A 26,592-nucleotide genomic window follows, 5' to 3' on the forward strand; every position below is an offset into this window, starting at 1 on the left:
GACGTGAAATATATTGGCATTCTTTTAGGCTCTCCTACCTGACTACAGGAGTTTTACACATACATCATGTGAAGGGGGGTGAAGGGTAAGAGCGAATCTCATTGGTACATTGAAGTTGTCTCAATGATCTCTTACCAGTGTGGCTCTGAAGAGCTTGTAAAATAAATATACACTCTTAAATGCTTTCTTTTTAGAAGCTGATTCTACATATTCTTAGCAGATATATTACAAATGATAACTAGAGTGAGTTGAAGTGTTCTCTTTTTTTACTGGCAGTTCAAATAAGTTGGTATGCTGATCTCAATCAGTGAACATATTCATGCTAAAATCTGATATTTTCAAGGCACTTATGGACTCCATGACTAGATGAAAACCAGGACAAATTATGACTGACAGTGAAACTGTATATAATATAAAAATAACCTTTTGCTTACAATTTACAAAATGTATTACAATCTTCATCTCTGCTATCCTGTAATTGTGGATGTGCGCCCAACTTTTTTTTTTTAATGAAAACTATTTACTAAAACATTAGGGCAAATAATTTACAAGGTACACAAAAAAATTAGGTCATGCAGAGATTTCTTACACCTTCTGTTAATACTTTATGATTGCAGCTTTATCAAATTATATACCTGCTTGCCCTGTACATATACAAAATAAAGTGTACATGGTAATCAAACGTTAGCAAAAAAGTCCATAAACTCAATTTGTCAAAAGTTTCACCATATTAACATGTCTATAAACAGTGTGTAACAGGTTAAAAGACATTAAGGCAATAATACTTGAAGTAACAAAATAAACCATATGTAATACTTTCTCCTAAATGTAGTAAGGCAGATTGATGGCCCCAGCAAAGTTAGATTACAATACTAGAAAACACTCTTGTGAATGCTTAATGTTTGTGTGGATGTATAGAAGAGTGTACCATTGTGTAGTTGCATGTACACTGTGTTAGTCCCAAAAAATAAAAAGTGGAATACTATTTATTGATCGAGTTCAGTGGCACTTGGAATATTCCAGTATAATTTAAAAATGTCCATTTGTTCTTGCATCATGTCCATTCTGAAGGTGGTTCTCTCGGTCCTCTTGGTTTTCCACAACGGTTACCAAAACCTAAAAAAGGGAAAGGGGAAAAGAACTGTGATAAGTTGAAAAAAAGGAATGTAGCAAAAGAAAAGACATATTACTAATGAAAAGCCAATATAGGAAAACATATAAAAGATAGGACTCTGCTGTTTTGAAACAAGTTCTCAATCTAAGGGGCTATTCTTCAAGTGTTCATTATGCTTCAAGCACCTCGCCCAAAAGAGCCAAAGAAATGGGAAAAGGACAAAACAAGCAGGCATGTTCATAAAGCAACTATCACAACCCGTGGGAATAATAAATTGTAAAAATTAAGAGTCTGAAATACTTCTTACATGCTCAGCTTACTCACAAACTGAAGCAATTTTCACAATTACTGACTGCATTTAAAGTAATCTTTCCTGCTGAACCTCATCCAGATTAATGGTGCTAAATTAGGCCCATATATCTTAGACCTTGTGTAACATTTTAGTGTCACTAGCCTAACAAAGTTTTATCCTAGTTTGACATCTCAACTATGTGCTGCAATTTCCACAATTATTGCTGCTTATCCACAATGAATTAAACCTTTAGCTGTTACAAAAGAGATTTTGTGGCTACCAAGAAATAAACTGTTTCCTCCTGATACATTAACCATTGGTCAAATCATGTACATCATGTATTTTCAAAAGCCACCCTACAAGAGTTATGTACAGATCAATGAAAAGCCACCATTTACCAATTTCTGTAGTCTCAACTGGAACTTCTGGTGTTGGACCTCTTTTAGTAACAGGACTGGAAAGAGGAAGCTGAGGTATAGTATCAATCTGTGATTTGTCTGCTATCTCAGGATGATCTGGGGAGGAAAAAGAAATTCACTGACGCATAACCATATTTGCAATTCTAAGTATTCAGTTATAAAAAATAATTTGTTAATATCCAGTTTTGTCCTAAGTATGGGTTAGAGTGTTTCCAAAGGCCTAGTATTATAACACTAAAAACAACTTTGTAGATATTGCCTTGATAACTGAAATAATTTGTTCCTTAAAGTTACATCCATGTTAAAAGGCATAATTCTGGCTTCAAGACTAGCACGTCAAAGTCTCACACGTTGGAAGACAAATAAAAAAATATTCTGAGTAATGCAAGGAAGGGTGTCTCATTTTCTGCAATGGCATGTTTAAGTGGAGCTATCAATATTGTGATGTAATTTATATGCTGGATTGCCTTGTCCATTTGTGAGCTGCATTGTAATGGCGATTGGCTACAAACAATAAAAACCTGACTGATTGCGATGAAATGGGAAGCAGTTGCACTGAGAGGGATTGTGCACATGAAGCTTCTAGATCAAGGCATTCATCTGTCAAAGCCTCATTACTTGGAACAGAATTTTTTTCAGAATACTGGCATCCTACTTCAGGAACTGTTAATTAACCAGTGTTTGGTCAGAAGCTACTCTCCTGTATTCTGACCTAGCTTAAACAACCTTCACAAGGACAGCTGCTATTTATAAACAAAAATACTGGTCAAGAGGTGAATGAGTATGAAAACCTGTTCTGCTCACACACAGGATTATTCAGCTCCCCCTTTCAAGCAACAGTCCCCTTACATCCAGTCTCAGAGCAGCAGCCCCATAAGGCCTAAGATGTTACAATCAGAATGCTATTTTGCTTTCCCCATACATAAGTGGAATGACTTTCTAGATGCATCTAGGGTGAGAGAAATCCACCTATTGCAGCCAAGTAGCAGCATATTTCAGTAGCTCAGCATCTCATTTCATTAACAAAACATCCCGTCCCTTTTAAAGTTAAAAAATGAATTGCTTACCAGGCTGTGTAGTCGCCATTTTCAATCCCTGTTAACAATAAAATGTTTTTAAGTTGGTTCAAAAGTATTTTACTGATTCAGATAATGATTTTTTTAAAAAAATCACATTCTCTAATATTTCCATTCACACATAAAATGCCTAGATGAAAAAAGAGAACATAGCTCCTACAACTTTAACAGTTGTATGAAAAGGAAAGTTCCTTTTATGCATATATTAAAGATTCAGGAATGCTGGCTACTTTTTCACCTGGCCATCATATTCATATGCTAGATGCCTATGTTCAATTGGAAGTATCAACTTTTAAAAAATGTTTCTGCACAATGAAATCCTGAGAAAAGTAAAGGCTGATCATTCTTTTGGCATTTCTGCCACTGCAACCATAGGCAGTTTCAAAAGAGTGGTGTTCTTCAGATGCCAGTAAGTCTATATACCACACAAAGAAGCGTGGCATATGACGAAAGCTACTGGAGTTCCAACTCCAGCAGCTACAACCAGCATTTCCATCAGTCAGGGATGACAGTATCTGGCATTCAATAGAAACTGGAGGACCAGTTCCCAACCTTGTCATTGATATATAAGTGTGTGTGTGAGAGAGAGTATTTTACACACAAACATGCACAATGAAGCTCTGATTTAATACTTCATTATTCTTAGGGATTTGTTCAAGTTTTAAAGTAAAAAAAACAAGGTAGCAACTGTTTATGGCTTAACCCACACATCCCTATTTATCACAGCTTCCCCTCTCTTTCAACATACTCTAGGGGCTTAAATTACAATATAGTATGATAACTCCATGGAAAACATTCAACCCATAATGACATTTTCTGCTAAAAATAAAACAAGACAACCATACATGCCAGAGTTTCCACATGCACACACAGTAAAATATCAGTTGCTTTCCTAAAGAGGTTGCACAGAAAATCTTCCACGCTGGGCTCAGGTGACCCTTCTGGTTAGCAAATTCTAAATATGGGGGAAGACAAGAAACTCCCACCCCACCCTCCACGCTAATCTTACTTTCTTCCTAAATAGTACCCCCAGCAGAAGCTCTAGAGTGCAGCTGATGTACTGAGACCTATTAGGTTTACATGGGAGGCAGCTATTCCTTCAGTGGGCTAAACTTCTTAAGCTAGCACAAACAATTTGGATGAGGGGAGGGTAAAGATTTTATGAAATCATTTGGATTGAAATCAAAAGTCAAGTGATACTTTGGGGAGCTACCAGAAAAAGGAGTAAACAAGCAGACACTTATTTTGCCCTCAAAGGGTGTATCCCAGGGACTGGGAACCACTTTCAGTCAGAGGGCCAGAACCAAAGGTAGCCTCCAGGGACCACCCTGTTATCAAGTATGGGAAAGAAGCCATTGGAAAACACTGCTTAAATTGTGCTCCCAGTTGTCCCTTTGTGACCTGGTGCCAAATGCAAGCTGTGATCCTTTCAGACAAGAATTGGATATACTCTGGAGCTCCTAGTTGGAGCTTATGGTCATTCCTTTGCACCCACAGTTTATCCATCTCATTCCTGATATCATAGGATGTCGGGTGAGTGACAGCTGGGCATGGCCTGCCCAAAGCAACCTCAATGGAGAAATGGGGAGACCCCGTAGGGCTAATTAGGCCTGGAGACCAGAAGCTGCACATGGCTGTTGTACATCCCTGAAGCATATTCCCAAAGCTAATATCCCATACTTACTGTACATTTTGGTTGATCAGAAGGTTTCTGGTCTTGCGAGAAACTCCACTCAGCAGATCGTGGAAGGATAACAGCTTTGGGGGAAGTTGTGACTATGAAAACCAATTTTAAAATACATTATTCAGTAGACATGCTGATGTACAAATTCAATAAAACAATAAAAGCTTAACGGTTAAGCAAGATTGGTAGTTACAGTATTTTTAAAATACACAACATTACAATATGGGGATTGAAAATGGTAGTCAGTGAATTTTTCTCAGTAAACCCACTGAAATTAAATTCAGTGGGTCTACCAAGTAAAAATTAGTTAAATAGCCCCTTGTATATTGATGTTTCCCAATCTAGCCTTCCCAAAGCCAGTAACTGACTAAAAGGGAGAATAATACAGCTGTAGGAGCACAGTCCTATATAAACACAGCACTATGTTGGGTGCATGTATCTTTCTATGCAACGCAGCAGCCAGAAACCTTTTACCATAGGTAACCAGGGTAAGTGGAAGCCCACTATATAAGCCAAAACAATAATGCAGCAAACTAAAATTACCTGAACATCTATTTGTTTGTCACTACATGCATTATCCAGCTTCTGGTTACCTCAATATCTATCGCTATTTGGCCAAAGTGCTCCTTTAATGCACAAGTCTGATTCATGACTTGTGAAACCAACACAGTACAATGAAACTCACTCTGCTCACTTGCAAGCACAAGAGATTCTGGAGTTCTTTCTGGTAAAGGAGGAGAAGAAGGGTCTTCAGAAACACCAGCATCTAAAGTCACCAAAAATTGAAAACGCCTTAACACTTAAACAGATACATTATGTAAAAGAGTGCCTGGGACAAAAGAAAATATCAAATCATTTGTAATAAAGGTTTTAACTGAATATACTTTTCACAGTCGGGCATAGCCCTGCTGGCTTTGTACAAGTGTGTTTTGTACAATAACCACAAAATGGCTGGCTGCCCACAATGTATTTAGATGCCTTGTCTGATGTATTAATTCACTTGGCAAGATGCCTGTAGTAGGCGGAAGCCATGGAACTGCAGCAACAGATTAATGCTTTTTCATTAAGATGACAGGATGCAGACCTTTAACCAAGCTAACCATTAGATTAAAATGGATCCAGCCTTTCTACTTTCCCAGGAAAGCCATGTAAGTAATGGCAACTGAAATTCTTTCATGCTGCAATCCTATACATACTAATCTGGGAGCACATCCTATTTAACTCAACGTGACAGACTTCTAAATGGACATACAATAGAGTTGTGCTGTCAAGGCATTAAAACAAGCAGTTTACAGAGTTTGGCTGACAATGCCTATGTTACAGCAGCAGGTAGGGTCAAAATATTATACTTCTGGTTTCAAGCTGCATATTACAGCTAGAAGTTGTATTAATATAAAGTTACAAGGAAACACTGCCCAAGTAGAGGAGGGAAGACCCATTGAGGCTAACGGGACTACTAAAAAGTCAGATTTGCACAGCAATGAAAGACGCATTTAGGATGTTCAATCGACTTTCTGAAGAATTTTTGCTGAACAGACTGGACAGATTCAATCACCATTGTATTATTTCACAGACAATGAATATGTCATGTAGACAATTCCTTTCAAACGTGGAATAGACTTTCAGACTTAATCCTGGAGTAAATGTGAGAAGTTCTTTTTTCAGATGTGTTGATGTCTTCAAATTTTGAAACAATTGTGAACAAAATTAACCAGGTATGATAATCTGAAAGCAGAAGCTGTGGGGCTGCACATCTACAGCACCTGAAGGAGATAACTCACTAAGAACCTGTGCATAAGCAGTAGAAGAAGAGCTGTTCTCTATTATTTTACTTCCCTTTACACTTCTCACCTGTTATAACAGAGCATAAATGCTTGACACTTTGCTTCTAAGGCAACCAGACCTGTAGAATATAGCTGTGATCTACCACAGACATCCAGTGATCTACCAGTAGATCACAAGCTATCTGTTGGATGTGCCTGATCTGGGTTAAACAGGTTAATGTGGTTTACAAGTGGATTTGTAATTGTTGACAAGACTTGGCAAAAGAGTAAACATCTACTGGTTTATAGAACAAGTCATAGTCCATAATACAACGCAGAGGCAGCATTAACGTGCCACAATAAACTAGGGTAGCGGGCTCAGTGTGACATTGCAGGGATAGCAACCCACACCTAACTTTCCTGTACCTCTGATATACAGTGTCAGGCACAGGAACCTATGGGAAGGAACCCTATGAAACACTTTCCCACACCTGGCAAGGAGCGAGCAAGGTGACTGGGTGCAAAGCCACAACAGGTGAGCCAGAATCTAGCTGAGTTACGGTAGCCAGCAAGACAGCTGGGCACACTAGACCTGTCAGTACCAAAGCTAGGCAGTTCACACGCACTGTCCCTTCCCCTGTGCACAACAGCTACACCAGTTCATGGAGTAAAAGAATGTCAGTAAAGCTTCTTGGAAGAAAGTAAATGAAAGCTGGTTGGATTTCTAGAGAGTAGGAAGAAGGTATGTTGCTCCTTCCCACTTCTCGGAAGCATCCCTGTACAGGGCAAGTAGGGGAGTTATTCACCTCCCCACCCACCTTCAGGATTCTAGAAGACATTAAGGGACTTGGAGTGGCCAATTCCATTTCTCTACTTCAATCCTCCCCATCCCATCCCACCCTCAACATTCTGTGCTCAGCAATCCTAAACATCCAAAAATCTTGGAAGTCACCAGACAACAGGACCCACGTTGCAACAATTTTTTAATGCTTTTTAAAAAAGAGGAAGCTACCTTGTACCACTGGCTCAACTAGCTCAGTACTATCTAAATGACTGGCAGCAGCTCTCCTGGGTTTCAGAATGAAGTATTCTCAGCCCTATCTAGAGATACTGGGAAATGAACCCAGTAAGTTCTGCATGCAATCCAGTTTACACCTGCGAATCTCCAGCTCCAAATGTGAGCCTTTTAGCACAAGTAACAGTTTCAGGAGAGGGAACAGTTTCTCCTCCTGAAAACCCAGTCCCAGCATTTAAAGCCCAGGGCTCATACTCCAGAGCCCTGAAGGAGAGCATACCTTACATTTTGGTGTGGGTTCCAACTTGTTCCTTCTACTATTAAACCCAGGCAATTCCACACCTATTCGGGTGGAGCTATTTCCACATACCAGTAAAGTATTAATTCTTTTAATTAGAAAAACAACAACAGTCCAACTGCTTTCAAAGAAAACGTTAAATGCATACACTGAAATGAAAGGAAGGAAAGTGGGAGCAGGAAAGATTTATTTAAACCCCAAACATTTTATAGTATCTCTCCTAAAGGTGGGTATAAAGCTCAGAGCAGATGCATGTGCATGCGCAACAAAAGAGATAAAGCGCAAACACTCTTTCTACAAATACCTTAATTAGAAGAATGAAGGAAACACCACCCAAGTATCTAGACAACTACTGGGCAAAACAACTAGACCCAACAGAGATATAACAAATGTGTGTTTGGCTTGCTAATGCATTGTGTGCATCTGAAACACAAACTATAGAAACAACAACACTGGACACCGATAAAATTGGAAAGACCCATGAGGTGGCCCCATTCACATGGAGCCCCCAGCCCCATGGCATCTGATCTTAGATAAGCAGTTCCCACATGGCAGTGGCTGCATTTGAAGGACACCTGTGTGGAAACACTAAGGACAACAGGAGATGACTGGTTACTTCCCGGACAAATTGCCAAAAAAAACCTGTTTCCTTTTCCATTAAAAAACATGCACTACTGAAGCTAAACAGCACCTTCAATCAGAAACACACAGGGGAAAAGCATGTTACCGTAATCTAAAGCAGCAGTTTGACTGCTTTTCTGGACTCTGAGATTTCACACACAAAATCTGTATGTTTCAAACCTTAGTAAGTGCTTCGGAATTGGAGAAGTGAGGTGCACACCAAGAGATCACTCCCTGTCACAAATGGAGAAGGTGTATTAAGGAGGACAGATTTTTCCTTTCCCACTCTCAGGAACACAACACATACATCTTGGAAAGGGAATTGTGTTTGAAGTGTTAACCTCCTCCATGCTATTTGGAGAGATTTCAGGAAAAGGAGGACCTCTAAAAAACCTCCACCCTCCCATTCTTTTAGCACAGTAAATTGAGGCTTCAAGAGGGCAGAAAAAGGTGTCCTTTTCCCTCTTCCCCCTCCTGAAACCTCTCCCAGCTTTGCAAGCCCTAAACAATTCTATAAAACTTCTGTGGTAACTGGTGCCTGGAAAAAGAACACTGCAACCTTTGGTTACGGTTTCCTGCCAACCCCTCTAATAACTATTTTAAATGGATCAATGCCTATCAGTTTGGCTAACACAGCTGCCCAAAGATAGGTTAGTGGTTTAGACTCGGGGGATTTACAATGTACTCATAAGTCTATTGTGTTTTTTAAAAAAATCAGCCCTACAAGGATCCTAGGTGTTTGTTACCCACGCAGGAGAGCTGGTTGCTTAAAGCTAACAGAATTGGAAGCTGTGACTCACAGTCACTGCCCCCTCCCCGACTAAAGAGCCTCTGAATGACAGCAGCTGTTCCCTACTACCAAGGCTGATGTTTCCAAGGCCAACCTGAACAAATTAATGGCCAGTCCTACTCCACTTCATGTTGGCTCTTGTTTATGAAAACTTCCATGTACCAGCTTTCACATAAACTTCTAATTTCACTTCTCCCCCTTCAGCCCCTGCCCCTAGCACCCCTGTCACACTTCAGATCAGATTTTTGGGAGCATATAGGGGGCCCAAAAACAAGGATTGCTTGCTCACACTATTAAAACCTACTAACAGAATAAATAAAATAGCAGCAAACATTAGGTCAAAGCGAACATATCAAGTTATTATGGTCAACTTGTATAGATACCCAGCAAAGATCTGAGAAAATAAATGTTTTTAGCTGTTACCAAAATGTGATGAGTGTTGGCACCTACCTTCATAATATGCACAACCCCTTAGTTTTCTAAGTTGGATCCAAAGGTTGCAGAAGGATCTTTTTTAGCTGCCAGCCAATTCGAGCTGCAACCCCAACACCTACTCTAGAAAGTTGGGGAACACTGCTGAACAGTGTGGTCTGTGATGGACTCACTGAAAAGCACATGGATTCAGTATGTGCAAGTGAAAATGTGCTTGTGCAAGGCACCTCAGTCCAATTTTGCACTCCCACATCACAGCTGATGTTGTTCAGGAAGGGATGGGGGAAATCCTTGCACACGGAAACTTTCCCTTTCACAAGCTTAGGATCCAACTCTACAAATTTAGTATTTCTAATATGGATAGCATCTAGTAAAGCTTACCTTTATCAGCTATGATTGAGGCATCCTGTCTTGCAATGGACATGGGCAATACTTTTCTAGCAGAAACGTTTTCTGTGCCAGCAGCCACAGAAACCGTGGCACTTGCAGTTGAAACATTAGACATGCTTTGTGTCATAGACACATCAGAGTTTCTTTCATCTGTATCAGAATCATCAGAATGCAGAGGATTTGTAAAACAAAGGGGTACTCTAACTGGAAGCATGCCACTGTGATAATGATCCGCTGATTCACTGGAAGGAGCATCTATTTGAGATGGTGAGTTCGATACTACAGACAGATTTTTAATCCCGTGACATAAAACAGCTGGAGATGTGTCCTCTGGTGTTGATGTTGGCTGTACATTTTTTGTCCCTTGCAACGACCACATAGCATGTCCCTTCTCTTTGAGAGGCAAACAGTCTGGTCTTTGCAGAGGATCAGAACCTACCAGACCCTGATGGCCTTCAGGCGAGGATGTTACAGCTTTATTCAGTGGCTGCATATTGCATTCTATGCAAGAGTTTTGGAAGGTATCGGTAGGAGCATCTCCTGAGCCTTGTTCCTGTAGTTTAGATGTCTTGTCCACCGCACAAGATGAGCCAGTTTTAATTTTGATTGCATGTCCCCTATTCAAGAGGGTGTTCCCATCAAAGCTCCTTGGCCCCTCTTGAAGAGGTACCTTTTTAATTTCAAAACTCAAGTTGCGCTCAAGCTTTTTCTCTACACGTTCAGAGACTTCATTCTTCCCTGGGTGCTCTTCTGACTTATTGTAGTTTTCATTGAGGTCTGTTGGGTGCTCTGAAGAAACCATGTGCAGAACAGGCTTTGGATGGTATCTATCATTGTCCTGCCAAACAGTTGTTACTGTTGGATAAGCTGAAGGAGGTGATGGTGTTAAAATGGGTGGTACTGGATGAGGCTCTGGAGGCTGCAGAATTTCTTCTTTTACATCTCCTTCTACAAGGCAGCTAAAGAGAATAATTGTGTAAGTACTCCATAATTAAGGATCATGTACATTTATTATATAAGCTACCTATTCAGAATATGAACTTTAAAAACCCTTTCTCAGAATTACGTTCACAATAAAAAATAGGCACATTTTATCCAAAATAGTTAGAACGTCAAAATCCACAAAATAGGAACCAAATGCTATAGTTTTGTAATAATCCCAGGAAACAGAACTTTCTTCAAACACCCTTAACTTTTACATCCAATGTTTGAATAAAGGTCAACCCAGAAACACATTAAATATCAAGAAAGCATTCAACACATGAAGAAAAGGTGGTGTCATGCTGTTATTGCCTATTTGGGCAACCACCAGAACCTACTATTTATTGCTTAAAATCTACAATAAAGCATGCGATTATCAGCAGTCTGCAGGAAAGCCATGCCCCCTTGTGGCAAAATTTGAAATACATGTGTTGGAGGGGCAGGGGTATAATGCTTACTGCAGCAAAGCATGACGACTGCACCAGCTTCTATTAAGTTTGACAGAACATTTGAATGCCTTCCTGATTATGACATTCCTGATATGATGGTATAACCCCTCTATTATACATATAAGATGGGACACAAGCAGTCTATGGGAAAGCCCATAGTTGAAATAATGTATAGGGAAGACTATCCTTGGATTAACTGCCTGATTCGTGCAACCTTGTTTTGATTAGACTGCTGAAGTCTGAATTAGGCCACAGTTATATAATTTTCCAGTTTATTGCATGTAGATATAAAATACATTGTTTGTCAGAGGTCCATAACCCTGACATTCACCCAGGTATATAGAATGTAGCAAACCAATCTACAGTATATTTCCGCATTGTCTCTCTTGTTGCCACTCGAGACGTTAGCAGATACACACACAATACTATCATTTATGGACTTGCATGCCTTAAGATCCAGAAAGTATGTCACCAGGTAGATTTATTTTACAGAAAATCCAGAATTTTTCTTAAGCGCAGCTTTCTCTACAAGCATCAAATGACTACACTTGCTTCAAGGATGAATGAAAGGACAAGAATGTCGAATATGAAATAGGATGAAGATGTTTGTAAGTGCTTAAAATGGAACAGATGACAGGCACAGAGATAGTAAGAAATCATTATAGAAGGGCATTTCATGGAAATCATGAAGCAAAAAGCACATGGCTGACATAATAAAACTCTTTCTTTAGCAAGATGTGATGAGCAGTAGTGTCTGCTGACGGGCAAAGTGAGTCTCATCAGCCAGGGTGCTTTTCCTTCATTGAATTAGGAAAATAAGACTATAATGCAACGTTCAGTAAAATCTTTAAAATTATTATGTTAACTTGCAACTCAGTAAACTGAATCTGATGGGAGGATGTGGCCTGGGAATGTTTTCCCCTAACCTAAAAGAAGTTGCCAAGAAACAGAATGCTTGCCATCATAAACATCTGATGGACTACCAGTACTATCAAACTAATATTACATAAATACAGCACCCTATGAAATGTTCCAAGGATGAAAGTGAAACCATGTGCCTCTCCAGATGTTGTTAGACTACAACTCCCCCTAGTCCCAGCGAGTACTGCCAATGGTCAAGAATGATGGGAGTTGTAGTACAGCAACATCTGGAGGTTCTCCATTCCTGCCTTACACCAATAAGCTGACTAAATTTGTTCTTGGGCTTATGCTCATCTGACCAGATACTAAAGGAAATAAAGTGGGTCCATAATAAACGATTCCCTATGAGTAGTTCTCCAGGAGTACCTGCGAGTTCGAGGTGGCTTTGGTGGAGGTGAATCCTGTTTCTCAAGCTCTCCAGAACTGGCGGTATTTTCTGAGCCAACTTCGTCCTGTCAAGAACATTAAATCCCCAAAAGTTTTATTCAAAGGTTAAGAGAAACATCCACACAAAACCCAAAACATACACCAGCTTGGGATTGAGTTACTGTGCATATTGTGTTAAATGTGAGCACAAAGAAATACTCTATGAATGAATAGTATAATTTCACATGACTCAAATTTAATAGGGAGTTTTTCTAGTGTGACAATATAAAGGAATCAAAATTATAACCTACAACCCATTTGTTCTTCATATTCTCATCTGAATTATGTTTTATGAATATGAATAATGCCCAATAATGCCAAAAACAAGGGACCCAAATGCAATCAGTAAAAAGCAGGTCCTGGGTTAGGGAGGTGGCAACATTACAGCCTTGCTGTGAATGTGTGCGTTTCAACTTTGGGTGGGCTTCCCAAGGATCCCTGAGCTTTCCTTTGGATCTCTGCTGGCTATCCAAGCCTGTCCAGTGCTGATCCTTTCGATCTCAAATTTGGAAGTGGAAAAGATCACCACAGGGTGGAATTTGCAAGGAGGCTGGGTTATCCAGCTGAGCTACAAAGGAGGAGGCACAGGGATGCTCTCAGAGCACAGAAAAATTCTCCTGTTCTGCTGCTGGGATAAGCAACAGAAGGAAGCTTGCATTTTGAAAACTTTCCTTCAACACTTTAGCAGCAGTAGTGGGAGGTGGCAAAGGGGAGAAATAATTCTGTCTCCTCTTCTGTCTCCCCCTTGCTGCTGCCACCACTGCTAATGTAAACACACTGGGAGGGAGAGCAAGGGACTTTTGCCCCTTAAGGGAAAAATTGTAGATCCATCAAAAGCAGAAAGACCGCCAATGCTCCATAGCACAGAGCCCTCTAAAATCAAATTACAGTGGTACCCCGCAAGACGAATGCCTCGCAAGACGGAAAACCCGCTAGACGAAAGGGTTTTCCGTTTTGGAGGCGCTTCGCAAAACGAAGCCGGGCGGGGGGGCGGGAACTCCTCCTCCCTCCGCACGGCTTTGGAGCATCGCACCGAAGCCGGGCGGGGGGGCGGGAACGCTGCCTCCCGCCGCCCGAGACTTGGGGTGGGAGGAGGGTTTCCCTTCCCACCGCCAACATTCAGAATGCTGTTCTGAATGTTGGCGGTGGGGAGGAAAAACCCTCCTCCCACGCAAGCCCCGGGAACAGAGGGAAAGCGCTGCGCGCCTTCCCCTCTGTTCCCGTACCTGTCCTGAAGGCTTGCGGTGGGGAGAAAAGCCCTTCTCCGCACCGCCAGCCTGGCAAGCTGTTTCCCTAGGAACGCATTAATTGATTTTCAATGCATTCCTATGGGAAACCGTGCTTCGCAAGACGAAAAACTCGCAAGAAGAAAAAACTTGCGGAACGAATTAATTTCGTCTTGCGAGGCACCACTGTAAAGGCCTTCAAGCCGCCATGCCATGCATTCTGCCTCCCAACGGTAAGTGCTATGTATAGTGCAACATGAAAGACCAGAAAAGACCAGGCATAATGCACTTTGCAGACAGAGCAGCACAGTGGGAAATAAAAAGCAAAAAACCACTGCATTTCTGTATCTTGCTCTCCCAAGTCCAGCTCACACCAAGCACCAACTAAGAAAAGTGGGGAAGACATGGGCCAAAGCTGAAATTTTCCACTGGTCACAAGCTTCTTAGCAATAAGAGAGCATTCCTGGAGATACCACTGCAAAGAAGAGGGTGACTGAGGAATCAAGCAGCGGCTGGAGGAGCATAACTTGCAGACTCTGTGGCCCCTAAGCTGAGAATCACTGGCTAGACCCAACTGCAGTGGACCAAACAATCCACGTGACATTACGAAGTACACAGTTTTATAAAACTCTCATAATATTTGTCCACATTCTTTGTTAGTAACCCAACAAAATTTAGTTGAAACTGTAAATAATAACAGATGTGTTTATTTTCTTTGTTATTAATTGCTGGATCATTGTATTACTGCAAAATTGTACCTTGTGAAAATTCCTAATAAAAAGTCCCAAGTCAGCCAACAGATTTGAATGTTATGAGTACAAGTTTAAAATATTTTAATGACTGTTTAGTCATTTACAGCCCAGTGAAAAGGCCAGCTACTGCTGAAGGATCTTTACATAATATATTTAATAGTGAAGTAGTGACACAGACTATATAAGACTTCTGGGAAAGTGTCTGAACAAGGCAAAGAGAGAAGACAGGACCAGGACTTATAAAAATAAAATAAAAAAGGCAGGTAGATAGAGAGGTGTTAACTCAAAATATTCTGCAATATATAAGCCAGGCATAAAATATTTTCAAATAATTCAGTTATGAGAAGCAAATATTTCTCAACATTGTTTCAAGGCAGCAAACAGAGAGTTTATGAGAAAGATACAAAGGAATTGAGAGCAAATCAGCTTGTGTAGAACGAGGAGCTTGAAAGGAAGAACAGAGCCAAGGGCAGACTACTAGAGATCTATGAAAATAGACCCAGGAGCTTATATCATTAAATAAGATTAAAAGCGGTATCTACTGAAAGAGTCAAATGTACCATATAAACCCATCTAATTCAACATATTGCCTTAGCATCCAGCCCCTTGTTGCCATTACAGAACATTAACAGAAGTGCTTTTGTTTAACTGCTCAAGGACGAAGATTTACTCATACTTCCTGCCCCATCAGCTACATTCTCCTTTGCATTAAAGTATCATTGAGCAGCCTAATCCATTTCATGTCATGTCCTCAAATAATGTACCCAATGTTATGGCTACTGAACATGTGGATTAAGACATTAGCTTCTGGCAATCAAAAAAACAAAGCAAAACCCAAGAAGGTATAATGCATGTTATGAAGATGAGCTCATCTACGGTGGGGAAGAACAGATGGTGGTCTTACAAGAGAAAACCTTTGCCTCTTTAAATCAGATTTTCTTCAGCCAACTTATTGCCTATTTTCCTAGGCAAATGTTATTCTATTTTATTTCAGTAGCTACATTTAAGAAAGAATTTGCTTTGATGCAAAAGATATTGTGTAGCCCACAAGAGCTTGGTCTAGTAATTTTCAAAAGCTGATTATATGCTTATGAACCAGAATGTGGCTTATGAAAAAAAATTGGTCCATTGGCACTGCTGGGAAAAGCCAATCTCTACGCTGAAATGGCTGGGCTTTAATTAAAACAGAGGGGGGAAATAACACAACACACACAGGCATGGCTTTGTCCACACATATTTGTGATGCAGCAGCCATTGCGGAACTCAGAAAGGAATTAAAAGTTCTTTTCTGCCAACAAAGAAGCCACTAGATTCGGCACAGGAACAGCACTCAATCTCCCACATACATTAAGGAAATATAAAGTATGAAATAAATGATCCCAACAGCAGGGACACAAATGGTATCTAAGTTGTCAAAAATTCACAGGAGAAAATGGACAACTTGGTGAGCCCTTACTTAAAATATTTAACAAACTCTCTTAAAATGTGAGGTTTTAATAGCGTTGTTCTATTTCTATTCTAAATGGGGCTATAAGCATTAGAGCCGATGTGGAACACACTTCTTTAAAAATGCTTATTTTGGTTAATGGAAGAGAAGCTCCTCCAGACAATTACTGCAATTTTACTTTATACTTCCTGCATAGGTGTAAATTAGGTTTCTGCCTACTAGAACTGATGCGATGCCCTGTTAGGAAGACAATTGTGTATCAAGACCCCAACCATCATCAAATGGTTTCATTTCATCAAATAATAAGGATGTGGCCAAGAAACCACAGAGCCTAGGGCTTGCCGATCAGAAGGTCGGCGTTTCAAACCCCCGCGACGGGGTGAGCTCCTGTTGCTCGGTCCCTGCTCCTGCCAACCTAGCAGTTCAAAAGCACATCAAAGTGCAAGTAGATAAATAGGTACCGTTCCAGCAGGAAGGTAAACGCCATTTCCGTGCGCTGCTCTGATTTGCCAGAAGCAGCTTAGTCATGCTGGCCACATGACCTCCGGAAGCTGTACGCCGGCTCCCTCGGCCAGTAAAGTGAGATGAGCGCCGCAACCCCAGAGTCATCCACGACTGGACCTAACAGTCAGGGGTACGTTTACCTTAAGAAAGACTCAATCATGTTATGCTCTTTTTAAAGTAAAAAAATAATAATAAATGCTACTGTGGTCACCATCAGTTCCTCCCTTCCCTGTGTTCTCAGTGAACTGGAAAGAGAGGGAGGGAAGGGAGCCATCTTTTCCCGTCTTTTCTGACTTTTCAGCCAAATACGGAGGGAGCAAAACAAAAGACTCCTACTGCTGTCATTACTTAGTTAAAAATAAAGATGACCCTTTTCCCTAGTCCTCAGGCACATGCAGAAGACGACTATCAGCAAGTCTCTCTTGCCACTTTTTCCTTCCCCAGTGCCTTTAGGCACTGAAGCACAATTGCTTCTGGAAAAGCTCTGCTGCGACAGGCCAAAGGCCAGTCCAGCATCCTCACAGGGCCTGATCAGAAAGCTATGATAATACCACAAGCAGGATACGTGCACAGAAGCCCAATCCTATTACACTGTTGCTGTGGACCCCGCATGCTGAGACAACCCCCTCCCCACATTCTCTGCAATTCCTGGCAAACTTGGATGAAGGTGCCTGGACGTGGCAAGCTACTAAAGGTAAGATGTAAGGTTCTAGAACTGAACTGCATCTCCTGGCTTGCCTCAGCAGGCCCACTGATGACTAACACCCAAGAAGATTCTTTCTCCCAAGCATTTTCTGTTTACCTCCCAGACTAAGAGTCAGAGAAGTCTGCAGGAGATCTTTGTGGTAACTATAAGCAAAGCAGTTTCAGAGGGAAGATTAAGGCTTTGTCTGCGTGTGGTTACTTTGCCTGGATCAGTCAGTCCAACATAAGTATTGTGCAACATCCTTTTCAGCTGTTATAGTCAAGAAAGTTGACACTGGTAGAGCATGTTAGACAAGAATGTGCTCCTAAACTATACTTAGGCCAGGCCAGTTCAATCCTATGTGGACTAATAGAACTTGCTGGGGGTGGAGGGAGTTTCCAGCTGAGAATTAAAGGGGCGGGGCAGTTTTCAGCTGAAAACAATAATCCTTACATAACTTGGGCATTCAGCTTTATTTTCATTAATTCAACACTATAATACAAACCAAAGGCACAGCCCGAATGAGTTTTTTCCATTTTAACTGAAAACACAGCATCAAGGCCTGTTTCTAATAATGCATTAAATAACTGAGCGGTTTGCTCCAAAACAAACCTACTAAGTATCATTAGGTTGGATAGTTTAGCCTCAGTGGTACCTCGGGTTAAGTACTTAATTCGTTCCGGAGGTCCATACTTAACCTGAAACTGTTCTTAACCTGAAGCACCACTTTAGCTAGTGGGGCCTCCTCCTGCTGCTGCTGCTGCTGCTGCTGTGCTGCCGGAGCACGATTTCTGTTCTCATCCTGAAGCAAAGTTCTTAACCCAAGGTAATATTTCTGGGTTAGGGGAGTCTGTAACCTGAAGCGTATGTAACCTGAAGCGTATGTAACCTGAGGTACCACTGTATTATCTATTGTAAGTCATGCCGATATCAAAAACATAATTTGTCAGACAAGTCCCTTGTGTCATATCACACTAATTATCATGGGCCAAAATGCAATGAGACATGCTCTCAACACTGCAAATGCACCAGAACTTTCTGCCTCCCCTTCTCAATGCTGCTCCCAGCAGCATTCAGAAAAGCTTCTGCAGAAACATCAGGAACCCCCTAGAGTGAGACTCCTCAAGACACGAGGGAAGACAGCCAGAAATTAAAAATATCCACTTTCACCCCTTACCCCTTGGTGCAAGTGTGGAAGCACTTTCTGATCACATACCAATGGAATGAGGTGGGGAAGAGGAAAGAGACTGCATCCTGGCTATGCAACCAGTGCTGAAACAATAATAACCACAGTAACAGTTTCAAGAAGAAAAAGAAGACAATGACTTTGGTTTCTTTTCAAAAGAATTCAATGGAATGAAGTTTGTTGCAGTAAACTGACCCCATTTAGAAAGAGCCCAATAGGCAGCAAACTCATACAAACAAGAATGGATTTTAATACCGTATTTACTCGAATGTAATGCACACCTTTTGGGGCCAAATTACATCACAAAAAGTAGGGTGTGCATGTGATGGCGCATTTACATTTGCCAGCAAACATTTTTTTGGTTTCAAGGTTTTGAAAATTGAGGTGAGCATTAGGTTGATGGTGCATTACATTCGAATAAATACGGTATCTTATTACCACAAACAAAAAACTAAGATGAACAAGGGTAATTTAACAATAAGGAAAAGCTACTATTTCAAATCTCATGAAATATGACAAAAACACCTACCAGCCCATCTGCAATTTTCCAGTTTGCACAACTTTCATATTTTTGAAGTTGCTTTTCAAACAACTGTGCTATGGCTCGATGAACAAGTTCATACTGTTCCTGGGTGCATGATAAAAACCAAGATTAGCATACAAATATATAAGCAGTGTTTCAAAGACACTATTTCACAAAGTGGTCATGTCACAGCCATATACTGAACTTCTGAACTGAAAGCAGTATTACCTTTGTCTGTACTGCGGAATGTCTTTGTGTCCTCATTTCTTGTATTAAATTAAACACATTGAATTCCTCTGGTATTTTCTGGAATACAAAGGAGCAGAAGGTTGTCCACTGATGTACTTTGGTTCAAATACTATCTAGAAGTCACAAAATGCTTCAGTATTTAGTATTTCTATTGCAATCATGAACTAATTAGAAGTAACAAAAGAAAAAGGAAAATAAACTTCATTGCTGCTACGGGAAAAGGTACAATCTAACTTAAAACTCATTTTCAAATTATGTTCAATTTTGCATACTGAGGAGAATTCCATTACTCCCCTATAAAACTCTACTCTAATGACTGGCATAAGATGACCTAGTTTTGCAGCATTAGATTGCTATAAATCCTCCTTACCCCAGCTTTCAACAAATTCCATGTATAATCTATGGCACAGATGGCTCCTGTTCTTCCACACCCAGCACTATAGTGGAAAAAGATGAACACCATAAGAGAAAAGGAGGCTTAAAACTTTGCATTTATGTTCATACCTACCAAACACTTAACAGGAGGTATCCTTGAAAAGCTATTTTAGAGTTGACGTTTAAACAATTCTGAATTATCACCAACTGGATTTTTGTTATAATAAGTAGTGGCTTGTGTTTTCATATCAAAAGCATATATCTACAATTTTGCTTCAAGGTTTTATCAACATACCAATCTACACACAAAAAATGTCCCTCTTCAACAAACACATTGCCAATACATATAAAATGGGACTGTATTGTAATAACAAACATAATAACCGTATACAATTATTAGGGTAAGCCATATAGGCATTTTCTACATACAGTACATCAAAATGAATCAGTCCATTTATTTAGCAGCTGGTGACTATTTACATTTTATTTCAACTACAGTCAAGCACAAAGGGTAGTTGAAAATAAAAACTATCTGTGAGTCCTATTTTCAAGATACAGGCCTGGTTTGCATATTACAATAAATCATAGTTAAAACCCACCTGTTGTTTAATGTGGACCACACGGCATGCTAGTGCATGTACCTGAAAAGTTATTGCTCTGCTCTACTGAGAACCAAGACAGAGAATAGTATGTCATAACATCCGAATATAGGGTTGTGGTTTGTTTCTTTTCACACATCCCATGAATCGCAACAAGGTTTGCTCTTGGCTTAGGACTTCAATCAATCAATCAATCAATCAATCAAATAAATATTTTTATTGTTTATAGCCAATGGCCATCACAATACAATATAAGCACAACTACAGAACAAAATACGTCCTTTTGAATAGTGCAAGTGCCAAACCCTAGGGATGCTGACCAGAATGTATGGTTTTTTTAAAAAAATTCTGCACATTGCAGATTTGTCTAGGACTTATGATTTATTAAGGGAAACAAATAATGTACCATGGTTCAGATATCATGACAAGTATGACTCTGGCTTGTTTACTAGTGGCATGGCAGAAGCGGAGTGAGAATCTTTGGGCAGTATGCATGAGCGCACTGTTTGTACACATTTAACCGCAGTTAAATTAACTATGGTTTAATGCAGCATGTGAACTGGGCTGTGTCTCAAATGTTTTCAAAGACAGTCTGCACAGAAGTCTGTATTTAACAAATATGAATCTGTTTCAAGCCTTATTACATTACTATAGTCCCCTTTCCTCTGTCAAGAACTCTAGGCAATGTGTTTTTTGAGAAAGTATTCCTAGATTTAAGAAATTACTATAATACTCACAGAATATTTAACGGATGTTGAAGACATGGCAAGTTAAAATATAAGGGATGCTTTGAATTAAACACACTCTAAAGTACAATGTAGCCCCCAACACACACAAAAAAAACCATTACAGAGACATCAAGATTGATATCACACACAGTGACAACTTTTTGAGTTTAATATCTATCTCATCATATCCCAGGATCCCTGGGAGGGATAGCAAGAGTTTTGAATGAATATGTTACACTCACTTCTACAAATGTCTAGAAACAGAAGCATGTTTACCCCACAATGAAGATGCACGCGCTGCATTTTATCTGTCTCTTGTACTTAGGGTAACATGCTTCCTGTATAAGCATACTTTCTCTCCTTCCAAAATAATAGGCTGGGTTTGGTTACCTCTTTTTCCCCCACTCAATATTTATTTATGTATGATATTTATTTACCACCCGCTAACGTAGGTTCCAAATAAAATTACACAAAAAGTTATTACTGCTGCAACAATGTTAACATTATTCAGTAATACAGTGCATCCTGATATGTACATATCCTATAATACTACAGCAGTTATAGCAATGAAAATATCAAAGAGATGCACTAGCCCTAGATTTTTACAAATGTTTATGCATCCATGTTAATATAATTCTGCTGCTATATCCTCAAGATTAGGTTTAGTACCCTCAAACTATCTTGAGCTCACCAGCTGATTGCAATGCACTATTAAACTTACATACACAAAGGCAACACATGAAAGCCATCAATTCCAAAGTTAAAAAATAATACTTTCTAGGATCCCCCATCTAAATTCCTGCATGAAAATTTTAATTTGTACCTGCAGTGTATGCAAATAGGAACATCTTCATGCTCCTGGTATTCCCTCATTAAGCTGATCATGTCCAGAATAGAATCAAAAGATGATGGAACGTCGTGGTCAGGCCAATTCACATAATGAAATTGATAAACCCTACGTGTTTCCTAGAAGAAAAAAAGGTTGTGTTATATCTTTGGACAGGGGTCAGCAAACTTTTTCAACAGGGGGCTGGTCTACTGTCACTCAGACCTTGTGGGGGGCTGGACTATATTTGGGGTGGGGGGAGAACAAATTCCTACGCCCCACAAATAACCCAGAGATGCATTTTAAATAAAAGCACACGTTCTACTCATGTAAAAACACCAGGCAAGCCCCACAAATACCCCAGAGATGCATTTTAAATAAAAGCACACATTCTACTCATGTATAAATATGCTGATTCGAGGGCCATCCATGGGCCGGATTCAGAAGGCGATGGGGCCTGATCTGGCCCCCAGGCCTTAGTTTGCCTACACATGTCTTTGAAGGTTGGCTTGTAGAAACTGTCTATTTTGGGAGCTGATCTCAGAGAAAAGTGAATAAAAATGTTGTGAAATACCACCATTAAGAAATATTTTTAAAGAAACAATGAAGTAAATAAGTAAGTGTAGGAGCTGCTTCACACAAATGGCTCACCGTATAGAGCTCATGAGGCTACATTTTACGTGGTAAGCACACCACTGCCAGCATCTACCCAAAACAGACCAACAAGTTTATAATTATTTTCCTACATAATGAATATAATTTTAATAAATTAATACAAACCCAAAGACTACATATGGTGTCTCTGAAATAGCACAAGTTGCAAAATTTGCTTCACTTAAAAGTTGACACAGACACTGGGTCAAAGCCCACATCCTTCAAATATTAAGCTTCTGTTTGTTGAGCCTTTACAAATACACTCCAGCCCATTTGTGGCACCCTAGGCTCTTATGCAGGGCTACTGACAACAACACAGAAACAGGTTCTGCCAGAGGTAGAATTTAGAACCAAGTAGTGAATTCAGCTACCTGGGAATCACAGCTTTAAATTTACAAGGCCTAGAAACATTTCTGCAAACTATACAAGATGAAGCAACAAAACCACCATTAAGCTCAGCCCAGATCCCAATGCGCACGACACTCAAGTTTATTAAAGCTGAAGAAAAGTGAAGCCACTCAAGTGCCTCATAATGCACCAAGAAGCATTTAAGCCACACAAATTAGTAACTGAAGGAGCATCATCTCAAAGTCAAGATTTGACTTGAGCTGCCGCTGCCCCAAATGACCAAAAACTCCTTTTGTGTCTTTTGGATGCCAAGTTATTATTAATTTTAGTAGTATTTATTAAATTTGTATACTGCCCTATACCTGCAAGTCTCAGGGCGGTTACAACATAAACTCACAATATTAAAACACAAAATACAAAAAGTTTTCAGGACGGTTGACATTTCAGCACCCCATTAACATGTTGTCAAAAGGGGCAGAGTGATTTGGTACACAGAAGACATCAGACTAACAATGCTATGTTTAAACCAGCTGTAATATAGAGCTTTTATCTTACTTACATTCTGAAAGGCTAATAGCAGAGTTCTAATATAGTAGTCTGTTCTGACTTGCTCAGCTTCCTAAATGAAAAGGGAATATTTGTGAATAGAGGGAAATGTCACAAAATTTTAGCTTAGTACAGACAGCAGTACTTTACTCACTCCAATCTAATTTAGTCCTAACAGCAGTATTGCATCCACTTAGGTTAATCTTTTAAAATAGCAGAATTCAGAATCACACCATTCATAGGAGCACATGAATGAATTTTGATTTGTTTCACTTGTTTTAAGTAAAACAATAACCAGAATTTAGGTTCTGTGGCCAATGTAGCATTAACCATAACTAAAACTGGAAAATTTTTGGGAAAGTCATATCTACACTGACACCAAGCCAGAGTGGTCAGCACTTGTGGGCTATAGTTCCTTTGCATAATGGGCTAGATCCAAGCAACCATGAGTGGAAGGAAAGTAATTGTTACTGTTGTTCCACAAGATCTTGGAAAAAGCTTGCACGGTGCTATCACAGGAGGTTTTTAATTCTCCTGTTTCTGATTGTCCAACGAGTGTGAGCTCTTGGACAAGCAGCCTGACTGTTAAGAGAACATTGCATGGGAAGTGAAACTGAATCTAAACAAAACATAAAATATCCCCCTGTGAGACTTCTGCATCCAACCAAGAGTCGCCTGTCACAACACTGAGCCTTTCAGGTATTCTTTTGCACACATGTGCATAACTTGCCCTGCTTTTCTTCCTTATTGGTTTTCTCATTTCTATGACACTATTCCTATTTCAGTGGCTCCTTATAATAAACTAAACAGAACCACATTCTCAGCATAAAAGGCCAGCTTTCCTCTATGGCAGTTGATTCAAATTTTGCTACTTATGCCTTACCATGGCTTTCTTAAAATTCCTTGTAACCTATAGGCTTCTGCCCTCACTTCTCAAACTCTACCACGACTTATGAGTAGTTCACCAATTCGTAAAACACCAGCAGCATACCACTATGACTGCTTTTCCCCATTTTGCCCAATGAAAACTTTTTTTCTGTAACAATGTTAGTTGATGTTTTAATTATTCAGTGGTCTCATTTGCGCATAATACTAACCTATTGTTTAGTATTACAAGAATGGATGTGGGAAAGGAGTGGGTTTGCTCCTTGTCCCCTCTAGCATGTCTGCAAGGAGGTCAGAAGCTTTAGTTGGCAGCTTTCAACTGGAATTGTTTCAGCAAATCATAGTAAAGACCAACCACAGTTTGTTGAGGCACTGACATATGCTATACTGTGGTTATTTAAAAACAAAAGCTCCTGATTTCTTCTTTGTAGACGTGTCAAATGAGAAGAGAGGGAGGGTGTAAAACACCAAGGTGAGTCCAAGTTTATTCCTGTGGTGGTAAACTATGTCACCACTATGCCCACAAAACCAATGCATAGTTTGCCTTGTTTCAAAATGTTCCACATGCCAAGGGGAGAGGCACAAATGTAAGCAAACTCTTCAAATGATTTCATATAAAAGAATATCAATTTGGCATCATTGAGGCTTATGGACCAGCATTTCCTCAGAATTAGAGCAATTCAATATACTGTAATTACAGTAAGCCCACAACTTATACATTCCGGGAATCACACCTCAAGCCAAAATCATCTATAGTCAAAAACCATTGGGTTCAGTGACGGGCAGGATTGCCAAAGTCGTTTTTCCTGGAACTCTGCCCCCTTTTTAATTTTAATTTTTCCCACATACATAAAGCTGAATGAAAACAAGTTAAATACATGTGAGTTGCAGGCTTGCTACAGTTAATATATACATTTCTTTAAGATGGAATTAGAACTTTTTAATTTTTTTTAAAGCATCAATTAGTACTGCACTATCATTAACAAAATACTTACACAAGAAATATGAAATGGTCCAAAAGAAACACCTTCTTCCCCATACAGAGGCCAGTAACGTTCACATTTTTTCTGTTACCAAAGAAAATATAGTTACCAAAAATATAGTTTAAAAATAAGCACACACATTTATGAATATTCACAGATAGTTGGATTTAAATGGGCAAAGGTCACCCTCGCTAATACACCCAAGACCTTCATCTCCCTCTCAGGACTTTTTATGTTGTTTCCTTTTAGAATCTGGAAGGTCCATAGGAAAAACTGCTATTTGCTCTGTTCATGCACCCACACTGTGCAATTCCATTCGAAAACCATTTGTTTCTTTACACCTTCCTACACTAAACTTAACAGAGTGGCAAGAAAATGTGCTAGTTTTCATTAAGTAACAAATGTTCAAGATTTACATGGGAATTCCTCAAGCAAAATGAGTAACCTGTACAGAGATTTGATTAACTGCATTATCACAGTAACATATTTAGCAAAGGCCATATACAAGCCAGCGCTATTAATACATACCCTTCCCATTTCAAACTCTCGACAAGCCATCACAATAATCTATTAAAGAAAGAAAGAAAGAAATGTGACTGTACAAAGTTTCCAAGAATCTGTGCTTTAAAAGCCTTTCCAGGTGCATATTCATATACTGACTACAACTGAAGGAGTATACTGTCCAAGGACTTAGCAGCAGGCCAAACACTATATTATCCATGTGCCAGAGTTTAACAAAAGAGTGGATAAACTTCGGGGGGGGGGGTGTCAAGGACAACATTTGCCCTTGTGCCAATCCTCTGGGGACTGTATCAATGTTATATACCACCCACTTCTAAATTCAATCAATCTATCAATTAAGGATTTCATCATCATGCTGTTATGATAGTTGCATCAGCATTTCTGCATTTGTGCCTGCCATGTTCTCCTGACCCCACAGAGCCAATTCTGGGGAGGGGAGGGGGAGAAGGTGGGGGGAAGCCCTGTTGCACAACAAGGACTCACAACTACTTAGCTGAAGCTGTCCCCAAATTCATGCCCCATCCTTCTTCTAAAAGGAGCTTAGGGCAGCAAACAAATACAGTGGTACCTCGGGTTACATACGCTTCAGGTTACATACGCTTCAGGTTACAGGCTCCGCTAACCCAGAAATAGTGCTTCAGGTTAAGAACTTTGCTTCAGGATGAGAACAGAAATCGTGCTCCGGCGGCACGGCAGCAGCAGGAGGCCCCATTAGCTAAAGTGGTGCTTCAGGTTAAGAACAGTTTCAGGTTAAGAACAGACCTCTGGAACGAATTAAGTACTTAACCCGAGGTACCACTGTAAGTGATAAAACAATAAAAAATCTTTTAAAATGTTTTAAAATTAAAACCTGCCTAAATAGGCTTGTATCCAAAGGAAACAA

The 26,592-nt window shown here is 39.9% G+C and overlaps 1 protein-coding gene across 4 annotated transcripts in view; it reads right to left on the reverse strand.

The window, feature by feature from the left end:
- Positions 1-248: 248 nt before the first annotated feature.
- Positions 249-26,592, reverse strand: part of PTPN12 (protein tyrosine phosphatase non-receptor type 12) — a 64,106-nt gene continuing 37,762 nt past the window's right edge. For 2 of the 4 annotated variants that reach the window (XM_077935768.1, XM_077935766.1), the window contains 14 exons: positions 25,716-25,754; positions 25,200-25,271; positions 23,333-23,392; positions 21,769-21,911; positions 19,614-19,680; positions 19,223-19,300; positions 19,001-19,099; positions 12,612-12,697; positions 9,886-10,853; positions 5,271-5,351; positions 4,586-4,677; positions 2,893-2,920; positions 1,805-1,921; positions 249-1,116 (listed from right to left, as the gene is read on the reverse strand). In XM_077935768.1, the coding sequence (XP_077791894.1) occupies positions 1,055-1,116; positions 1,805-1,921; positions 2,893-2,920; positions 4,586-4,677; positions 5,271-5,351; positions 9,886-10,853; positions 12,612-12,697; positions 19,001-19,099; positions 19,223-19,300; positions 19,614-19,680; positions 21,769-21,911; positions 23,333-23,392; positions 25,200-25,271; positions 25,716-25,754 (1,992 nt within the window). In that variant the 3' untranslated portion in view covers positions 249-1,054. The remainder of the gene's footprint in view (positions 1,117-1,804; positions 1,922-2,892; positions 2,921-4,585; positions 4,678-5,270; positions 5,352-9,885; positions 10,854-12,611; positions 12,698-19,000; positions 19,100-19,222; positions 19,301-19,613; positions 19,681-21,768; positions 21,912-23,332; positions 23,393-25,199; positions 25,272-25,715; positions 25,755-26,592) is intronic. The other 2 variants (XM_077935765.1, XM_077935767.1) reach the window with 2 other exon arrangements.

This window comes from Podarcis muralis, chromosome 10 (genome assembly GCF_964188315.1).
Source record: "Podarcis muralis chromosome 10, rPodMur119.hap1.1, whole genome shotgun sequence".
In the NCBI taxonomy this organism is placed as follows: domain Eukaryota; kingdom Metazoa; phylum Chordata; class Lepidosauria; order Squamata; family Lacertidae; genus Podarcis; species Podarcis muralis.